At 31.7% G+C, this 19,205-nt stretch overlaps 1 protein-coding gene across 1 annotated transcript in view; it reads left to right on the forward strand.

The window, feature by feature from the left end:
- Positions 1–3,083: 3,083 nt before the first annotated feature.
- The window catches only part of LOC111629167, a 66,024-nt gene continuing 49,902 nt past the window's right edge, over positions 3,084–19,205 (forward strand). The window contains exons 1-7 of the mRNA XM_023373046.1: positions 3,084–3,399; positions 6,629–6,760; positions 9,194–9,403; positions 9,549–9,734; positions 10,424–10,556; positions 15,512–15,822; positions 17,918–17,945. Coding sequence (XP_023228814.1) covers positions 6,637–6,760; positions 9,194–9,403; positions 9,549–9,734; positions 10,424–10,556; positions 15,512–15,822; positions 17,918–17,945 — 992 coding nt within the window. The 5' untranslated portion in view covers positions 3,084–3,399; positions 6,629–6,636. The remainder of the gene's footprint in view (positions 3,400–6,628; positions 6,761–9,193; positions 9,404–9,548; positions 9,735–10,423; positions 10,557–15,511; positions 15,823–17,917; positions 17,946–19,205) is intronic.

Genomic DNA, 19,205 nt, shown 5'->3' on the forward strand with positions numbered 1-19,205 from the left:
ACGTCGTTGATGATGTCAAATTATTGACTTCAATATTCAACATTTGCTTTGAAAATTGGAATGTTCCGATTGCTTAAGCTTGTTTTCGTCGCGGAGCGCCGCTCCGCGACGAAAACAAGCTTAAGCAATGACGTTGTCGAACGGTACACACTCGGTAAGTAATCCTACAATTTCTTGTCTATAGCATAGTTTATATGGATTATTCCCAAAAAATTATACGTATTTTGGAAACGTTGAGTCGAATTAGTCTAGAATCGATTAATTTTATGGAAGAAACCTTTTAAACAGCCGCAGTCCGTAAACTGCATACGTGCCGGGCTGTGATTGGCTGGACTCCTAGAAGCTGGATTCATAAAAACAGGAACGTATCTACCGTGTTATAGGGGGGTCGACTGTATTTACATTTTTAGGCTCAAGACATCTTGAAACGTCTAGAAATGCAAAAAAAAAAAAAAAAAATCGGGGGATAATTTCTGTATGTATGGAGTTGTTGGAACAGAAGACTCCGACTTTTATAAATTGGCAAACAAAAAAGGTACCCTCAAGCAGCTTTATACCCGCAATCAGTTCGTAATTTGTAAAGAAAAGTTACTTTCCAAAGATGAGATTTCTTCTCGAGAAATAGCGCGAAGCAGCTGCAGCTAATTCGAAAAGTGGAGGGCAAGGCTATACACGCTGTCATTGCAAAAAGAAGTGTTCCATGAATAACTGCAGTTATAAAAGTAAGGGACTCTTGTGAAATTCAAGGTGTCATAACAGTTTAAGTTGTTGCAATAAATAAGATTATATAACGTTAATCACATAATTTATGTGTAAGTTTATTATTATATTATTATCTTTAATGATTTAGAATATGCTGTTTGTTTTAGGTTCAACAGTTTATTTACATGTGCTGTTACTTAAACTTTCTCCTCTTTTGACATATTAAAAAGTTTCATTTTTGACTTAACGTAATAAAAATATTTTTATTCAACATTCACCATCAGTGCATGCTGAATGTCGACATTTGCCGGCGTAAGTGAGAAATAATGATATTTAACAAATATTTTGTACATACACGAAACGACTGTGTGAATGCTGACATTCACCGGAGAATCTCGACATTTGCCAGAAATCGGTCTTTCACAGTAACATATATTTTTAGGCGCGCGCTTTGTGTCAATCGAGTTTCCGATTGGTTTCAAATTGCATTGATCTTTATGACGGGTGTTTACTACGCACGACTGCGGCCTCAAATGTGCATGTTTTAACACATTATTTCTAATTCGAGATAGCATTCTTTGTTTAGAAGTTTATTTTACGTTTCGAGAGCATGATTTTACTGCGCGCGCAGTTTGAACTTTGAAGCATTGTTCGAACTCCGAAGCGAATTATTGTCGAATTTAGCATTCGAACTCCAAAGCATTCGAAGTACGAGATATCACTTTATTCTTGGTCGCATATAGCCATATACCAACTATGTAATATCCACGTTAACAATACAATATTAAGTAAACTAAAGAACTGTTTTAAAAATATATTTTATTCATGATTATTTCGACTTTCAGACATTACTTATAATGTTTATAAATTTAAGTAAATGTGTATTAGTTGTTAACAGGAGAAATTTACCTATTAAATTACAACTGTCAATTTTAAATATAAAGTTACAAAATATTACAAAATAAAGTTACAAAAAGTACGTACAAAATATAGGATGCCTTATCAGAAGTACAAAAGTAATATAAATTGAGCACAATTCTTAATTATTTATAAATTTCTAAACTCTAGAAAAATGTAATACAATATACGAAAATATTTATACATTTCTTTTCTTTCGTGTTTGAAGTAACAAGAATAAATAGATTTTTATTTCTTACTTAGCTGTTACCCGCGACTTCGCCCGTACAGATTTTGCAATCATTATTGTTTAATTAATGTCATTTAATACACTATTTTGGTCTCCATAAAACTGTAATGTTATTTAATTTACAATATTACTTCAGTATTAAATTTGTGCATAATGCGGGTTCCAAGACGAGTTCAAACTCAAGTAAACCGTGAGATTCTTGCGCGACACAAGATGTAAACAACAAGACTCGGAACTGTTCGAGTATGTGTCAAACTATCTGTCAAGGTCTTAGCGGAAGACAAACTCTAACACGAGCGCTCATAAATAGGTAAAGCATTGACTCGCGAGTCTGTAAAATGTTGGCCGAGATAAACCTTTTCGAACAAAAAAAAGAAGAATTTTTGATAGATGAAAGATGAAAATGATCGTTAAATTCTTAGACGTCAAAAAATGGTATAAATAACGGCCTGAGTTATGAGTGCAGGTGTTATTGTTTTATAAACAGTTACCGAGCAGAGTCGACAAAGAGGTATCAGATGGACACCTCGAATCGGACCTTTTCCGCGACCCGAAAAGGTTTCGTCTTGCACCTGGAGACAAAGGAGAGACCAATCGGGAAGCGAGGAATGGGACGAGGGACCAATGCGAATAGTGGGGGGAAAAACTATAAAAATCGGAACTTCAAGGTCGAAAGAGAGTCTTTTCTGGATTAAGCCTACAGTTGTGCTACCGCCGATCACCTAAGACGCCGCAGCTCAACACACAACATCTGCATCGTCCAGCGATCCTTCTCGTCCACACGGGCTACGACCGATCACCCGAACTCTCACCGTTTCATACGAATAACGATGTAAGCATGAATTCGAACAAATAAACGGGATTTCTCTTGTAAAACACTTGTTCTTCATTTGCCTCCTTCGCCACCGCCCACATACGCGGTTTCCCTTAGGGTCATTCTGACGTGGGGTAAACAGTACTCCCCTTAACGTCGGCAACCTTACAATAATCATAATATTACTTTAAAGCTTAAACTGTACTTACAGTTAACACGTTTATGTCACCTCTACCGATACCTCTTCCTTCGCTTCCGTCTATTTCTACCTACTTCTACTGGACATGTATTTATTCTATATTCCGGAAGTTTTGTTATACCGGATGTCTTAACTATTTCATTTATTTTTTTGATTTTTTAATTTTTTAATTTTTAATAGTTAAATAGTTACGCCATTAAATAAGTTAAATAAGTTATCAATCTTTACTATTTTGACTGAAAACAAGGCTAGCAAAAGCTATTTTGACTGTAACTTGGGCGGTCCTTGCCCAATGTTTCCTGAATGTTTGCACACTAGTTGTTTGATTAGTTGCACAACATTTACAGGTGCCACAGCCAGCATCAATTAAAGGTAAATATTTGTAATTTACTTTAATTAAACCATTATGTATACATTCAGGACTGTCGCATAGAGCTGTGCAGGTTATTCAATGCACAAGGCGTCTATTAGTGAAGGGGAAAGCGTCAAGACTGAAATCTGACTAGGGAGCCAAAACCTGTTGGACCGGCCCTGATTGTAAGTAATCGTATTTCACAACCTTCATTATTACAATGTTTGACTGCTGCTAATTTCGATAGTTATATTTTGTAGCCCTTGTATGTTGTATGATTCTAGTTGTAGTTTCATATCTGTTTCACCTATATAGGCTATGTATTCGAATTTTCAAAACTGCGATTAAACTTATAAACTACATTTCTTTATTTAACGTTACGTTAGTATTTTCATTACTTACTCCTTTTACACATTCATAGTATTTTGATATTCTGGAATTAATATTATATTGTACGGTTTTAAATTATTTTTAATTTTTTCAAACATATTTTTAACGTAGGTTAATTTTTTATACTTAATTTCATTTCTATTTTTATTAACTTGTTTTCCATTTTAAAATTATATATCTGTTACCGCTAAAGCTCGAAATCCGTTAATGTGCACATTACCTAGCTAATCTGCACATTAACTAGGGTGATCCGTTAAAGTTGCTAAAATTGTTCTATTTCTCAAATTACCTAGGTAATGTGCGCAGTTTCTAGGTAATCTGCAAATTACCTACTAGGCACTCGGTAAAGTGAAAATAAGATTTTTGCTGGAACAACAGCAACGTTTCTGTACGCTTAAATTAACATAATGTTATTTATTTAATTTTCAATATCTAAAGAATCAAGTTAATACAATCAACAAATTAGTTGATTGAATCAATCATCAATCAATTAAAAAAACTTTAATACAAAAATCAAACGGTTTAAAATATTACTACAATTAGGGAAATGAATTTGCAAAACATATGATAAAATTGTACTTACTTATTAGTGCAATCTAAAGATTGGTGACACTTTGAATTACGTAGCAATTGGTTTTTGCGACAAGCACGCCTATTTGTGGTACATTTAGATTTGCAGTCACATTTTCTGAAACCCTGCCCAGTACCAAGGGATTGTTTTATTGCTGTTTGACGTAAAGATATTTCTACAGCAGGGACATCCATCTTCTTTCGTTAAAAATCTCTCTTTGCAAACACTGAATTCAGATTTTGCATACAATTGTTTTAAAATACCTGTTTTAGTATCAAGTTTATAAAAGCCATCCTCTGTTTTACTAAGAACCACAGCTAAAATTGAACGTGCATCAGTTTTTGCTCTGTCTTCTTCGGGTACTTTAATTCTCACAGCGAAACCTTCATCGACGTTTGGGTGCTTTGCATTAGAAACTGCTAACATTTTCTTTGCTTGCTTTTCTAAACATTTCTTGGCTTCATCACGCTGTATTTTCTGATCCATATTCTTTTTACAGATGATGCACAATACATTCTTACCATACCCTTCCTCTTTAGGATCTACTTCACCACAAACTGCGTGAACAAACATATTACACGATTTACACTTGTGAGCACTTGATGCTGCTTTTGAGCAAACAATACAGACTATGTCTTGTATAGTGCTCTTTACAGGCTCTGTACGAAACTGTGATGGCGATTCTGCTGAAGTTGAGAGTAACTCAGTGATGACTTCTTCAACTTGCAGAGGTGATTCCTTGGATGTGCAGGGTAACTGAATATTCTTTGTGACTGTATCATCAATCAACGGTATAGAAGACAGTTTAAAATTATTATCGATAAATTCTTGTATTTCTATAGGTGATTCTGTACAAGCAGGGGATAACGGAATGTCCTCTTAAGTAAGATTTGAGTGTGATCTCATAATCACAGTCTCTTCTGAATCTTCTAATTTTTCCACTCTTCCAGTCTTCTTCTATTATACCACAAAGTGTATTACATTCGATAAAAACTGAAGAAGACCTTGAAAAATTAGAAAATTGATGCAAAAACTGATGCACGAAATTTTAGCTGTGGTTCTTAGTAAAACAGAGGATGGCTTTTGTAAACTTGATACTAAAACAGGTATTTTAAAACAATTGTATGCAAAATCTGAATTCAGTGTTTGCAAAGAGAGATTTTTAACGAAAAAAGATGGATGTCCCTGCTGTAGAAATATCTTTACGTCAAACAGCAATAAAACAATCCCTTGGTACTGGGCAGGGTTTCAGAAAATGTGACTGCAAATCTAAATGTACCACAAATAGGCGTGCTTGTCGCAAAAACAAATTGCTACGTAATTCAAAGTGTCACCAATCTTTAGATTGCACTAATAAGTAAGTACAATTTTATCATATGTTTTACAAATTCATTTCCCTAATGGTAATAATATTTTAAACCGTTTGATTTTTGTATTAAAGTTTTTTAATTGATTGATGATTGATTCAATCAACTAATTTGTTGATTGTTTGATTGTATTAACTTGATTCTTTAGATATTGAAAATTAAATAAATAACATTATGTTAGTTTAAGCGTACAGAAACGTTGCTGTTGTTCCAGCAAAAATCTTATTTTCACTTTACCGAGTGCCTAGTATGTAATGTGCGGATTACCTAGATACTCTGCACATTACCTAGGTAATTTGAGAAATAGAACAATTTTAGCAACTTTAACGGATCACCCTAGTTAATGTGCAGATTAGCTAGGTAATGTGCACATTAACGGATTTCGAGCTTTAGCGGTAACATATCCATTTATTTATTACCTATTTAAGATAATATTTAATAAAATTTATTTTTCTCCAATTTAACGTTATTAAAAGACTATGATTAAATAGCAGTATGTCCCGGATGTAAAAACGGTTTAGTCAAAGAACGTATTATAATAATAGTATATTTTAGCGCATATTTTATTAATATCAAAAATAGCTTCTTTACTGTACCTAATTATACATAAACATTTTAAGTTTTAAAATTAACTTATAAATTTAAGTAAATTAAAAATCGTATAAAAATTAAACTTACGATATAAGATAACACACTACCAATAAGAAATAAATTCAATAAATAATAACCTATTAATTTTATTTATAAAATTAATACAAATTACTGAATAAAATTTTCATATTAACAAGTTTGGTAAAAAAATCTAATGATTTATTCTTCTGTTTATTAGAGATTTTTCCTTCTAAATATTGTTTTTGCAATTGTAATAGTCAGAATGATTTTTGTATTTTTAGAAAAACGTTACATTTCAAAAGTCCATGGTTCTGTTTATATCTGTTGCGATATAAGCGGATATGTTTACATAAAACACTGTTCGTTTATACTATAAATTTTCCTTGCTAGATTATGCTTTAGATTACATTCTTTAAAGAACATTTAAAGTAATAGTGTAATTAAACTTAACTGTAGTCTTATTTTCTATTTTAGATTAAAGGATGTTTTCGATACCAGAATACTTTTATCTGTTTGTTCTGTCGGTGGTGTTATATTTCGGATATCTAATATACAAATCGTACCAACAGCCTTTATCTTCCAAGAACAAAGCAATATTTATTACAGGTAAGTTTATATAGGATGATAAATGATTAAAAATTTATTACAGAGTTTCACTCTTTGTTATATTTTTTAATATTTTTAACATCTACATGCAATATTATTTAATTATAAATTTGCTAAATACTTTTATGATAATTAATTATTTTACGGTAATAAAGACGTTAAAATACAGAATCTTTTATTTTTTATATATTTCACTTCTCTAGAAATGAAAGTTTGGTTATAGTAAAATATACTGTATCATATATTTTACTATAACCAAACTTTGAAAGCATTTATCTTTCCACTTTATCCCTCTTTTTTTCGTATATTTTACTTGTTCTGAAAGTTCGATAAAAATAATATAAATTCATTTTAAGCAATTAAATATAAAATTGTTATATATCACTTTCTCGAGTAATTAATATGTAGAGATTATAAATCTATATTTATGTTTACGAAGGTTGAGAGAGGTGAAATCGAGCTCGTACATTGGCAAAGCTGCACAGCTGCACTCTTTTTCTAAAGTTATATGTATGAATATTTTTTTTAATGTATATAAGAGAATTTATGATGAAATACGTATTATTTCATCATAAATTGCTGTCACATACGTAAAATAATTTAAGCTTTCAAAAAAAAACGGAGAATTAATAATAATTTACTTCTGAAGTAAACAAAACTGATATGATTTTTCATGATTTTCATTGTCCACAAATAAATTTTAAAAATTTAAAAAATAATTATTTAATATATTTTTTATAATAAAATTTGAGAAATTTCTTCGCGGTCAATTTTTTTTACATGAAGAGTTTAATACGAGATAAATTTAAGACAAATTGATTTTTTTTGCATTTTGGGACATAGCGACTGTCGACTTTTTTCGAAGTATTTACCATGAAATTTATTGAATGTTTGCCATTGATTCTGTAAACATCTTTGCACACGTACAGTATAGTAATAATAGCCCATCCTTTTAGATGTTCTTGAGAATCGTCTCCAAATTGTGGATCCTAAAAGGGCTTTTTTACTATGAACCTGTTTCAACATTTCATAAGCTTCAGTAGACATTTTCCTACAAGTGGAAGCAAAATTGTACTCGATAACCTCTGTTTTGTTAAAGGTTACCAGCAGACGAAATTTTCTTTCCCCGATATTTCCGTGTAATGTTTTAGACCAGTGATGTCCAACCCGCGACCCACTGCAGCCTAAATTTTTTTAGGTATATTTTCATTTGTTTTGTAAAGTATGTCGTAAAACTTATTCTCGTTTCACTGGATACACTTTGATGTCATAATGACGTAATTGGTGTTAGAAAACTGTTTTATGTAGAGCAGTGATCTCCAAACTTTGTTTTCATTGCATACCTCTAAGACAAAAATAATTATAAGTTGTATCCCCTATGGCCTATAATATAATATAATATAATATAATATAGGCCTATATGTGTGTATAGTCAAAAATCAAATTATTTATTATTTATTTTAAACAATATACGTAGTACATACATTAATTAAATTACAAATTTACATTTTGAATTAGAATTACAGTATTTTGAAGGGAAACTTGGCGTACCCCCAAGTATCACTTTCCGTACCCTCTTGGGTACGCGCACCCTACTTTGGAGACCACTGATCTAGAGAACTGTTATGCACGAGGAGTAGTACATACTGTTGTGAACAATTCTTTTCGTGCATGAAAAACATCAAAATTACTGAAAGAAATAAGTCGAGTGATTCCCATTTAACTAAGATTCTTAGAATTAATACTAGTACCATAAAAGTAGATATCGACAATATTATAAAAGGAAGGCAATATCAAAATCGCATTGAATTTATTTTTATTTTGTGTGAGTATAATTTCTTTTTTTTTACTGTCAATAATGCAGCATTTTTTAAATAATATATATTTGTTATTAAAATTTGATATTCATATTTTGAACTTTTTAAAAGCACATTTTTATATAAAGTAGCTTTGTGGCCCGCTGAATATACCTAAATTTCTAATTTGGCCCATTAGGAAAAAAGATTGGACAACCTTGTTTTAGACGAATGTATCGCTAACCATTCTTCAAAGTAATATAGATCTGGAATTTGTTTGAGACTGATTTTTCTTGACGAAAATATACACTATTTGTTTTGGTTTAGTTTGATAAAAAACAGAATAGAGATTTGCCAGAGAGGCTTTCCGGGAGGTACCCTATGACACATCATCCAATTGTGACCAACTACAAGCTATCATTTCGGTGGATTTATCCTATCAGCCACTGGTATTTGTATTTGAATCTTCCTCGGAGAAAGTTGTGATTTTAAAAGTTGTAAAAATGTTTCATCTTAAATTAACTCATTAGTAATGATAAAACAAAAATTACTTTTAGAAATTTGAATCTTTTAAAATATTTTTATACAGATAATATAAAATTATGCTTACAGTCAGATTACATAAAATTTTTATTAGGATGCGATACTGGATTTGGACATCTTTTCGCTCAACGTATGGCAGAAAGGAACTATCGTGTGTTTGCAGGTTGCCTCTTTTCAGAAGGTGACGGAGCCAATAAATTAAAAGCATTTTCTTCAAAGATCGAAGTTGTTCCACTTGACGTCACCAACGAACAAAGTGTAAAAGACGCAGCTAAAACTGTAGAAGTCAGTCTGAAAGTCGATGGTAACTTTAAAACAAATTGTACATTTAGTCATTATTTTCACAAGAAAATTAAATATTTTAGCAAATTTTTACGTAATATATATATATATATATATATGAAGTTTTTTGTCAAATAATTTAATTNTTTTTTTTTCATTTTGCTTAGATGTTTTATTGGGAGTTATCAATAATGCTGGAATAGCGCATTGGGGTGAATTGGAATGGACCCCGATGGAAACAATTTTAAAACTTTTTAACGTTAATGTATTTGGAATGGTTCGAGTGACGCAAGAATTTTTGCCACTTCTTCGAAAATCTGAAGGAAGAATTGTCAATTTAACAAGCATGGCTGGTAATTTCATAATTTTTTAAAAATTAAACTATTAACTATTCCACTTATGGACGAACAAAGTAATATTATTGCATTATGGCCTTATTTTATGTGGGGCTTGAGTGTCAGCAAGTACAACATAAAGCGAAATTCGGCGTAAATTCGTGATCCTCGTCAAGTAATCTACAATTAACAAGAAAACTTTAACGCGTATTTAAAAACGTTTTATTTATGCTTCTACTACGATATAATGAATAACATTTTAGTCTGATGTTTCCGAATATACAGAGCAAAATGTTCCTATACCGTATCGAGTACAGTACTTGAAAAAAATATGCGCAAATCTGTGTATATTCCAATGAGTATTATTCCATATTTCTTGTTTGGAATGTCAGAAGCTGGAGAAGCACGGTTTGCTGACTTAAGAGTAAGATTCAATGGCATTGGAATTAACTTAACTATTCATATAAAGACGAATTCGCGGAAAAACACTTCTTCATAAAATAAAAATGTATAGTGTATTAATTTCAATATAAAATAGTCAAAATAAATTGAAAAAAGAATAGTTTCTTTTGTGAGAATATCAATTAATAAATATAATGATAATCATATACAAAATATTAATATAAGACACGGTCTATAGAAAATAATTAAAAACGTACTACGAGTATTTAACTTTATGTGAAATTTAAACTATAATTTTAATTTAGGAGTTACAAGAGTACCCACAATGGCACCATATTGTATGAGTAAGTCGGCAGCGACGACTTTCTCGGATGGAATTCGTTTGGAAATGAGAAAATGGAATATTAAAGTTATAAATATTCAGCCGTACTTCTACAGGTAAATTCATATTCTTAAAATTTAAAGTTCATAGTTATTGGGCTGCAATTTGGAAAAAAAAATTGTAAACCTATAAATTTCCATTGTCGTCTGTCTGTCCTTCCTTAATCTCATGAACGAAATTGTATAAATGAATATCGAGACAAGATACGAACAAATTTGGAGCACAAGGCCCCGATTAACTATACACACATGTCCTATGTAAACTGGAAGTCACGCTATTTCAATTCAAACATTTTTCCCTGAGATGTGTTAGAAATAGAATCGTGCCGGTCATCTAAGAGGAAAAATATGATGTATAAGGCCACTACTAATTTGAGGTGGAGAGCATATATTTTAAATTAAATAAATTAAAAACATACTTAAAAATTTCACTCCGGCATTGTGATGATATCACAAAAAAATATTTGCTCGTTTTTAGTATGTTGTTTTTACATTCTCAAGTTTTCCTAGATATACTACATCAGTTTTAAGGGACCACTTGCCAGCATTAAACTATTAAAATTTTAATGTAATATTAATTGAAGTACTTGTATAAGAAAATTCCTAGATCTGAATTTGTAAATAAAAAATATCCTCTATGAATCTAAAAGCATTAATCATCGAAATTTTCAACTTCTCAACTACAGTATTACAAAAGCATTTATAGTATAATCGGTGCTTTTATATGAAATATTAGTAAATGTAGACGAATATAACAACTGTTGATGTAAATCTTATCATGACTAAGAAACGACTATAACCTTACGATTATGACCAATTTTTTTAATTCTTTCATCAAAGTCGATGCTTTAATCTAGCCTAATTGTTATTTTATTCTGTAGATAATCGTTAATGTTTCTTAAAATATTTTCTTATAGGTACTGTTTTCATTTCTGATAGTCACATATTTAGAATTACTTATCCCAATTAAAGTATCATTTCGTGTTCGTCATTACATAATGAATTGTCTTACGCAAATAGAATGTTTTGCCATTTTCTCGCGATTCACTATGACTTAAGGAAAAATATGAAAGTCAGTTTTATCTTAACAAATAGATACTATTTCTCAAAACTTCACTTTTAAGTAAAACAAAAATGTTGTATATGTTCTCTTATAAAAAAAAAGTAAAAAGTGTGACCGTACGGTCAGTGTCCCTTTGACACCGCGTCAGGAGGTGACACTGAGTCTCGCAGGACTCGGAAATCGCGACTTTACATCACGCGAGCGGTGGTAGGCAGTTTGATTTGGAGTAGAGGTGAGGAGAGAGAAACGAAGTGATTCACTCGGATTCCATATTAATAAACAATAATAAATTTATTTTAGTGGGCAGGAGTACATGATATATGATCTTATCCCTATTTTCTTAAATTTAACTGTCGTGAGAGAGAGAGTTTAAAACGACTCTTGTGTGGATAAATATCTTATAAAGAAGTTATGGATGACTTGATGACTTAAACGCGGGATTCGTCAGGTGTTCGAAGGATTCTTCGGGTGGACGAAGGGTCTTTTTATTCGAATTGTTTGGGTAACAGGTCTTCGGAGGGAGGTATCCGACAGGTGTAGAATTAATCAAGAACTTGGGCGTGATAGGTATCCCTAAGGTCCGACGGAGGCACAGTATTTTAGCACACTTTGGAGGACGACTTTTGTGAACGAATTTTGAAGGACGGCTGACTTGAATTGACATCGCTCTCCTTTGTTATTTTTGGTTCCTTCTGGGTTTTTCCATGAGGTTAGGAGTCTGTTGTTAAGGACCTGGCGTCCAATACTGGATATTTATCGAAAGTTCCGGATGACACACTAATGACTAGATGGATCATCCTCAGCAAGGAACCAAATCCGTGGGAAATAATTTTTATGGATTTTAGCCTAACTTTTGATAAAATGATCGAAGTTAAACGATTGAATTCTAAAATAATTAAAATTTAAAATAACACTTTATTGAGAGTCCCTTCGTCCCTCACAAAAGCTTTTTAATACGTATTGTTTAAAATTAAACAGCTAAGTGGTAAAAACTTATTTTCTCTTAAATCTCCAGTGTTTTTGAATTTTTCATCATAAATAAATTGATTATATTTCTTGGATATTTTGTCATCTAATTTCAGTAAATTAAAAGAATTAGATATAGTGTGTTTGAAAGTTGTATCTGTTGTTAAGATGTTCATGATAAAAGATGTGGTAAAATAATGTTTAATTTATTAATAATGTACTCGTAGTAATGCGTTGCCCACCAGTGGCCGATCGGTCTTCGTACCCTAAACACTGGGAGTTCAGTCGTGGGTTCGCTCCGCGATCGGACAGGCTGGCTGCTTGGAGTTTTCCGGGTTTTCTCCTTGCCGATAACGACTAAATAGGAGGCCAGTTCCCCATAAAAGTCCTCCCGGAAGGCATTCTTTCCCCTCGCGTAACAGCGCGCCCCAGAGAAGGCAACGGGAAACCACTCTGGGTACTAACCTTCTCTAGTAAACACCTTGGCGTATTATTAATCTGCACCGGGTATCGCCGACGTCAGAAATCTGATATGGTACGAAGAAGAAGAAGAAGATTGATACACTAGTTCTTTCTGTTGTATTAGGCATTACTTTATTAACATGCAACTAAAGGTGTCATGAAGGTAATAAATGTATTAAATTAAACAGTTTACTTTGTAATGTGTTTAAATACATTTTGTCAACCTTCATGAATATGGGTACGTCATTGAAGTGATGGGACCGAACATAATAAACACTAAAATAGCACATCCCAAACAAATGCAAATGCCAAACTAAATGTGGAAGATTGACCAAACGAGTGGCAAAAATAATAATAGTCGACATTTCAAATCTTCGCTAATCTGCAGCAAATCAGATTAGCAAAGTATTTGGAGTAACTGGCAATTTAAATCTGTTATTCAGAACTACTTTTATGTAGCATTTGACAANCATATCTCCCGCACCCTTATAGCTATCGAGACGCAACCATCATAGTGCACGAATGGAGACTTGGGGCTACCACCACATACAAACACCATTCACGTGCGATGTGTAGTTTTTGCGGAAAAGTGAAATATAGGGACATACACGTCCACTTACATATATAGTTTTCATTTCACTTGGCTTCTATGTTTTACAGCATTTCCTATTTCATAAATTAACCAATACTACAAGTAAAGTTCTCAATGTATCTAATAATAACAGTTTCAAAGTCGTCCATTAAAATTAACGATGTTATCTTGTCATTAGAATTTAATTCATTAACATTTAGTGCTGATAACTCTCAACCTTGGATTGAATTTGCAAGAGCAATTCAAGAATTTATTCGTAGGAAGTTCGTTCAGGATATATATCGGGACCAATTCCTTACCATCTGGCATTCCTCGTTTGGGGACTAGCTGAACCATGAAGAGCATAGAAAGAAATCTCACTTAGTAGGACGCTAAGAGGCAGAAAGAATAACTACTGTATAATAAGTTATAAAATAATCTTTAAAATAAATTAAATAGAACGAGAAACTATTTATTGTGACATCGTCACAATGCTGGGTTGCAATTTTTAATCATATTTTTAATTTATTTAACTTAATTTAAAATATATGCTCTTCACCTCAAATTAGTAGTGTTTTGCTCCTGTACATCATACTTTTCCTTTAACAATAGAGTCGTGACGGTCATCTATCTAACATCTTTTAAGGAAACATTATTAATTGAAATAACTTGACATGAAGTTTGTCTGTAGTTAATCAGGGCATCTTTCTTCAAGGTTTCCATATCCGATATCGTCTTTCATTTATCTGATTTCGTTCTCGAGATTAAGGAAAGACAGACAAACAGTGTGAATTTATGGGTTTACAATGTTTTAAAATTGCAGTCCATAAAGATTTTAAAGCTATACCTCATGACAATTTCAAAATTTGATCACTTAACTCTTATTTGCTGTAAAGAACTAGAATAAGATAAAATAAATATTTACTGAGAACTATTTAGAAACTGATTACTAGTGCTTCTAAATAGTACGCTGAAAGTCATTATATATAAAAGAGGGAAACTACCAGAAAGTTATTAAATTACAAGATACAAGTTAAAAAGTTCAAATAGGAGTGTAATAATATAAATTAAAATGTAAATACTTTAAAAAAATAAATGAGAAAGGACTAAAGACGACCTCATATATACAGGGTATTTATTCACTTTAACATTTCGGTACAAAACAGATCTTTTCAGCATTGCACGAGTATATGCATTTGGTGCATTAGTTCTGTTGAGATGTTTACAGTAAAATAAATTAATTTATTCTAAAAAGGGCATTTTTAAGTTGCTCGGTAGTTCTGCGGCAATCAGTAAATTTTCCCAGTTTCTCCCAAACGCAAAGATAACGAAAGGGGATTATTTTAAGAAAGTTTTACATAACGTATAAAGAATGTCTGTAAAGATTTTAAAAACGATTACTCAAACTAACCACGCGCATCCAAGAGATTTGTGTTTTTACATTTCTGGGTTCAGGGGTCTCAAAACGAAGAAATTTGGGAAAAAAAATTAGAAGGATCGACTTTGACACGATTAAAATACTTTTCCGTGTTATATATATAATAACCGGGATAGTAAAATGTAAATATTCATTTACAATCTTTCAATATAAGTGATTGAACTCAGTAAATTTTTGACAAGCAGTTGCTGCAAGCAATCGTCTTATTGACAGGATCAAATCTAATCCAGATTCTATTTTCGATGTATAATTAAAGAGATCATTCGAATCTTATTTCTATCTTCATTGCAATCAACGCGAATGAAAACTGTTTTGTTATAAAATTTTTGGAATTTTTATCTTAAAATTCAACAATATAATTCATAAAAAGATAATAAATCCATACCAGTTATATTAATAAATCAAATCCTTTAATTGAATTTTTAACTTATATTAAATGAAGAGATATAAACGTCTATTTTAACTTATACAAAATTTCTAAATAGTATTAATCTTTATTCTAATATTTACAGCACTCAATTAACTTCTAACGAAAATATGCTGCTCTCTATGAAACATTCGTGGAAGAATGCCAACCCGAAAAATACTTCGGATCTTGGAGAAAAATACATGCAAACATTTGTCGAAAATTGTAGTTATGCCGTTGATTTATTGAAATGTAATCGAGTCGAAGATGTAATTTGGTGTTTAGAAGATGCAATTACTTCACCAGCTCCAAATTTATATTATCGACCGGGTAATCTTCGTTGTAAGATTTACGTGTGTATAGCATACTTATTTCCTCCTTCAGTCCGCGATGCCTTACAAAATTTGAAATTTAAAAGTTAAATACAAATATACAGTAATTTCAAGAATAAACTAAAATTTTCAGTTCGATTTCTAAAAATAATGTTTAAAATGAAAAAGAAATACTCTTAAAACGATAAAATAAAATAAGAAATAAAAATCTATTTATTCTTGTTACTTCAGAACACGAAAGAAATGTATAAATATTTTCGTATATTACATTTTTCTAGAGTTTAGAAATTTATAAATAATTATGAATTGTGCTCAATTTATATTAGTTTTGTACGTTTGATAAGACATCATATATTTTGTACGTATTTTTAATTAACTTTAAATTTAAAATTGACAGTTGTAATTTAATAAAAAATTTTCACCTATTAACAACTAATATACATTTACTTGAATATATAAATATTATAAGTAATGTCTGAAAGTCGAAATAATCATGAATAAAATATGTTTAAAAAATTATTCAGTTTACATAATATTATATTGTTAACATAAACATCGCTAAACCCGATGTAATATAGCTAATCACCAAACATATGCCGTAAATCCATCGGGCTAGTTTTAAGGCTAATTACTAAATAAATTACGTAATTAATTTGGCACTAGAGGTAAGCGTTAGGCGCCATCTCTTATTAATATTAATAGTTACGCTATCCGGACCTCCGATCCGATCTCCTCTTCCAGCGTATAACTATGTAACCATCGACGGTTAGGAGTAGGACGTGGGCACTGAATGTGTCCCCAGCCGGCATTGTAATAACCGTCGATGGTTACATAGTTATACGCTGGAAGAGGAGATCGGATCGGAGGTCCGGATAGCGTAACTGGCAACGCATCTGCACGGTAAGCAGGAGTTGTGGGTTCGAGTCCCGCTCCGGGCCGATTTTTTCTCCCAGCGGTTCTAAATTATTTAAATTAATTAATTTATTTATAATTATTAATATTAATAAGAGATGGCGCCTAACGCTTACCTCTAGTGCCAAATTAATTACATAATTTATTTAGTAATTAGCCTTAAAACTAGCCCGATGGATTTACGGCATATGTTTGGTGATTAGCTATATTGTTAACGTGGGTATTACATAGCATTGTTGGTATTATGCGACCAAGAATAAAGTGATATCTCGTACTTCGAATGCTAAATTCGACAATAATTCGCTTCGGAGTTCGAACAATGCTTCAATGCGCGCGCAGTAAAAAAATGCTCTCGAAACGTAAAATAAACTTCTAAACAAAGAACACTATCTCGAATTAGAAATAATGTGTTAAAACATGCACATTTGCGGCCGCAGTCGTGCATAGTAAACACCTATCATAAAGTTCAATGTAATTTGAAACCAATGGGACACTCGATTGACGCAAGCGCGCGCCTAAAAATATATTATACACACATTTCATTTATCACAAAAGTTTCATTATAAACAATTTATAACAGTTACCTATTTAAGTGGTTAATATGAACAGAATTAAACTAACCAACCCATAAATATATACACACGTTCTATTTAGACGAAAGTTTCATTATAAACAATTCAAAACATTTACATTAAAACTTTTTAATGTTTATTTTCTTTGTTTGTTTCTGAGTTATTAAAAAACTTCAAGATATAGTAAATTCCGAGTGTAATGAAATATTTTAAAAGAAAATAATTAGGCATACAGGGCATTGGCACCACGTTTCGTATATCTACCGGTATATATAATAGAACTTACTTTACCTTTATGAGCATTTTGTTCGAAATTTGTCATATTTTTTGACAAATAAATGCTGTCTTGTTTTAGTAAATCTTTTGGTGTTTATAACCCATTATTTACATCTATTATTCATTTATATATTTGTACAATAAATATATTAATTAAAAAATCAACCTTACCTTTATGAGCATTTTGTTCGAAATTTGTCATATTTTTTGACAAATAAAAGCCGTCTTGTTTTAGTAAATCTTTTGGTGTTTATATCCAAGTTTTTACATTTCGTATGAAGAAATTCTATGCAGTAAGTCGATGTTAAATTTTTGTGCTGCAATTTAAAAAAATTGTTAGATCAGTAAATTCTCACTGTCATCTCCGTGTGACACTCTTGTTCTGTGTTTTCCCTTAATTCTAAATACTTTCTTATGTAGATGGAAGTTGGGATCTGATGCGGAAAACGTAAAGGCACTAAGCGACCGTTTCAAAGTTACGAATGATGTTTTATTTTTGGATTTGGAACAACTTCATTAAGAAACACGCAGAAATTACTTTAATTCACTGTAATACATTCCATCTACAAGAACAAGCGATATTAAAAATACTAAAGTTGTATCGTTTCCGCGCAAACAAGCGTACACACAAGAACAATTAACGCAGAAAATTCTTTTCTGACGTGTGGGAAACAAGTCGAACCTGACGTCACTTCTGCAATTTCTTACACGCGTGTGCTCAGTAACAAATAGTTGATACAAATATATAATTAGATATTGTTTAAAACTTAGTCAAATAGCTCCCTTCCAGGAGCTAATGGGTGGAATCATTGGAAGCGTTATAGAATATTTTAGAGTGTCGCATCCACCAGATAAACCCGGAGGTTGATGCTCTGTAAAGCGCATGTGCAAATGTCTGTATTCTGGCTTTTTACCATTCAAATATTTTGGCCGTGGATGCTGTCCCGTATTCGATAATACTTCGCTTTCATTGGGAATATGCATATACGAATTTATATTCGAATGTACAATAGCAATCTTATCGTTGTTTTTCACATGTAGTAGAAGAATTTGCAATAAAATACATAATGTGTTAAATAATAAATGTGTTAATGTGATATATATATATAAATAAAATACATTAATGTGTTAACTATAATGATCGCACAGTATGTATTTATGTTTTTAAAAAATACAATAGAAGCAGCGCTTCCACAGCTATAATGGATTGCACGCCCCCGAGTAATACTAATAATAATGCTAACGATACGGTAAAATAATAATGTAATTATGTTACACGTGAAAAAAAAGTATAATTGCATTGGTAAACTTTCGATGGCAGAGAAATATTTTGCTTGGCGCTAGAAGAAAACGCAATCCGAATTTCCCTTTACTGTGCCTGTTCCCAGAGACCCATTTTCAAATCAGACGTCACACAGGAAAAAGGTAACAATAAAACAAAAGAGCAAATAACAACTAAATCTATATTTATATCTATATCTATATATATATATATATAAATGGACATGTGTGTCCCTATATTTCACTTTTCAGCAAAAACTACACATCGCACATGAATGGTATTTGTATGTAGTAGTAGCCACAAGTCTCCATACCTGCACTATGGTGGTTGCTTCTCGATAGCTATAAGGGTGCGGGAGATATGAGGTTGAAAGTGGTTGACTTCGAAGATGTGTAACAATAGAAGTGTTAACAATGGAAGTGTTAA

The sequence above is a fragment of the Centruroides sculpturatus genome, unplaced genomic scaffold (genome assembly GCF_000671375.1).
Source record: "Centruroides sculpturatus isolate CEXI.00-Female unplaced genomic scaffold, Cexi_2.0 scaffold500, whole genome shotgun sequence".
NCBI lineage: Eukaryota > Metazoa > Arthropoda > Arachnida > Scorpiones > Buthidae > Centruroides > Centruroides sculpturatus.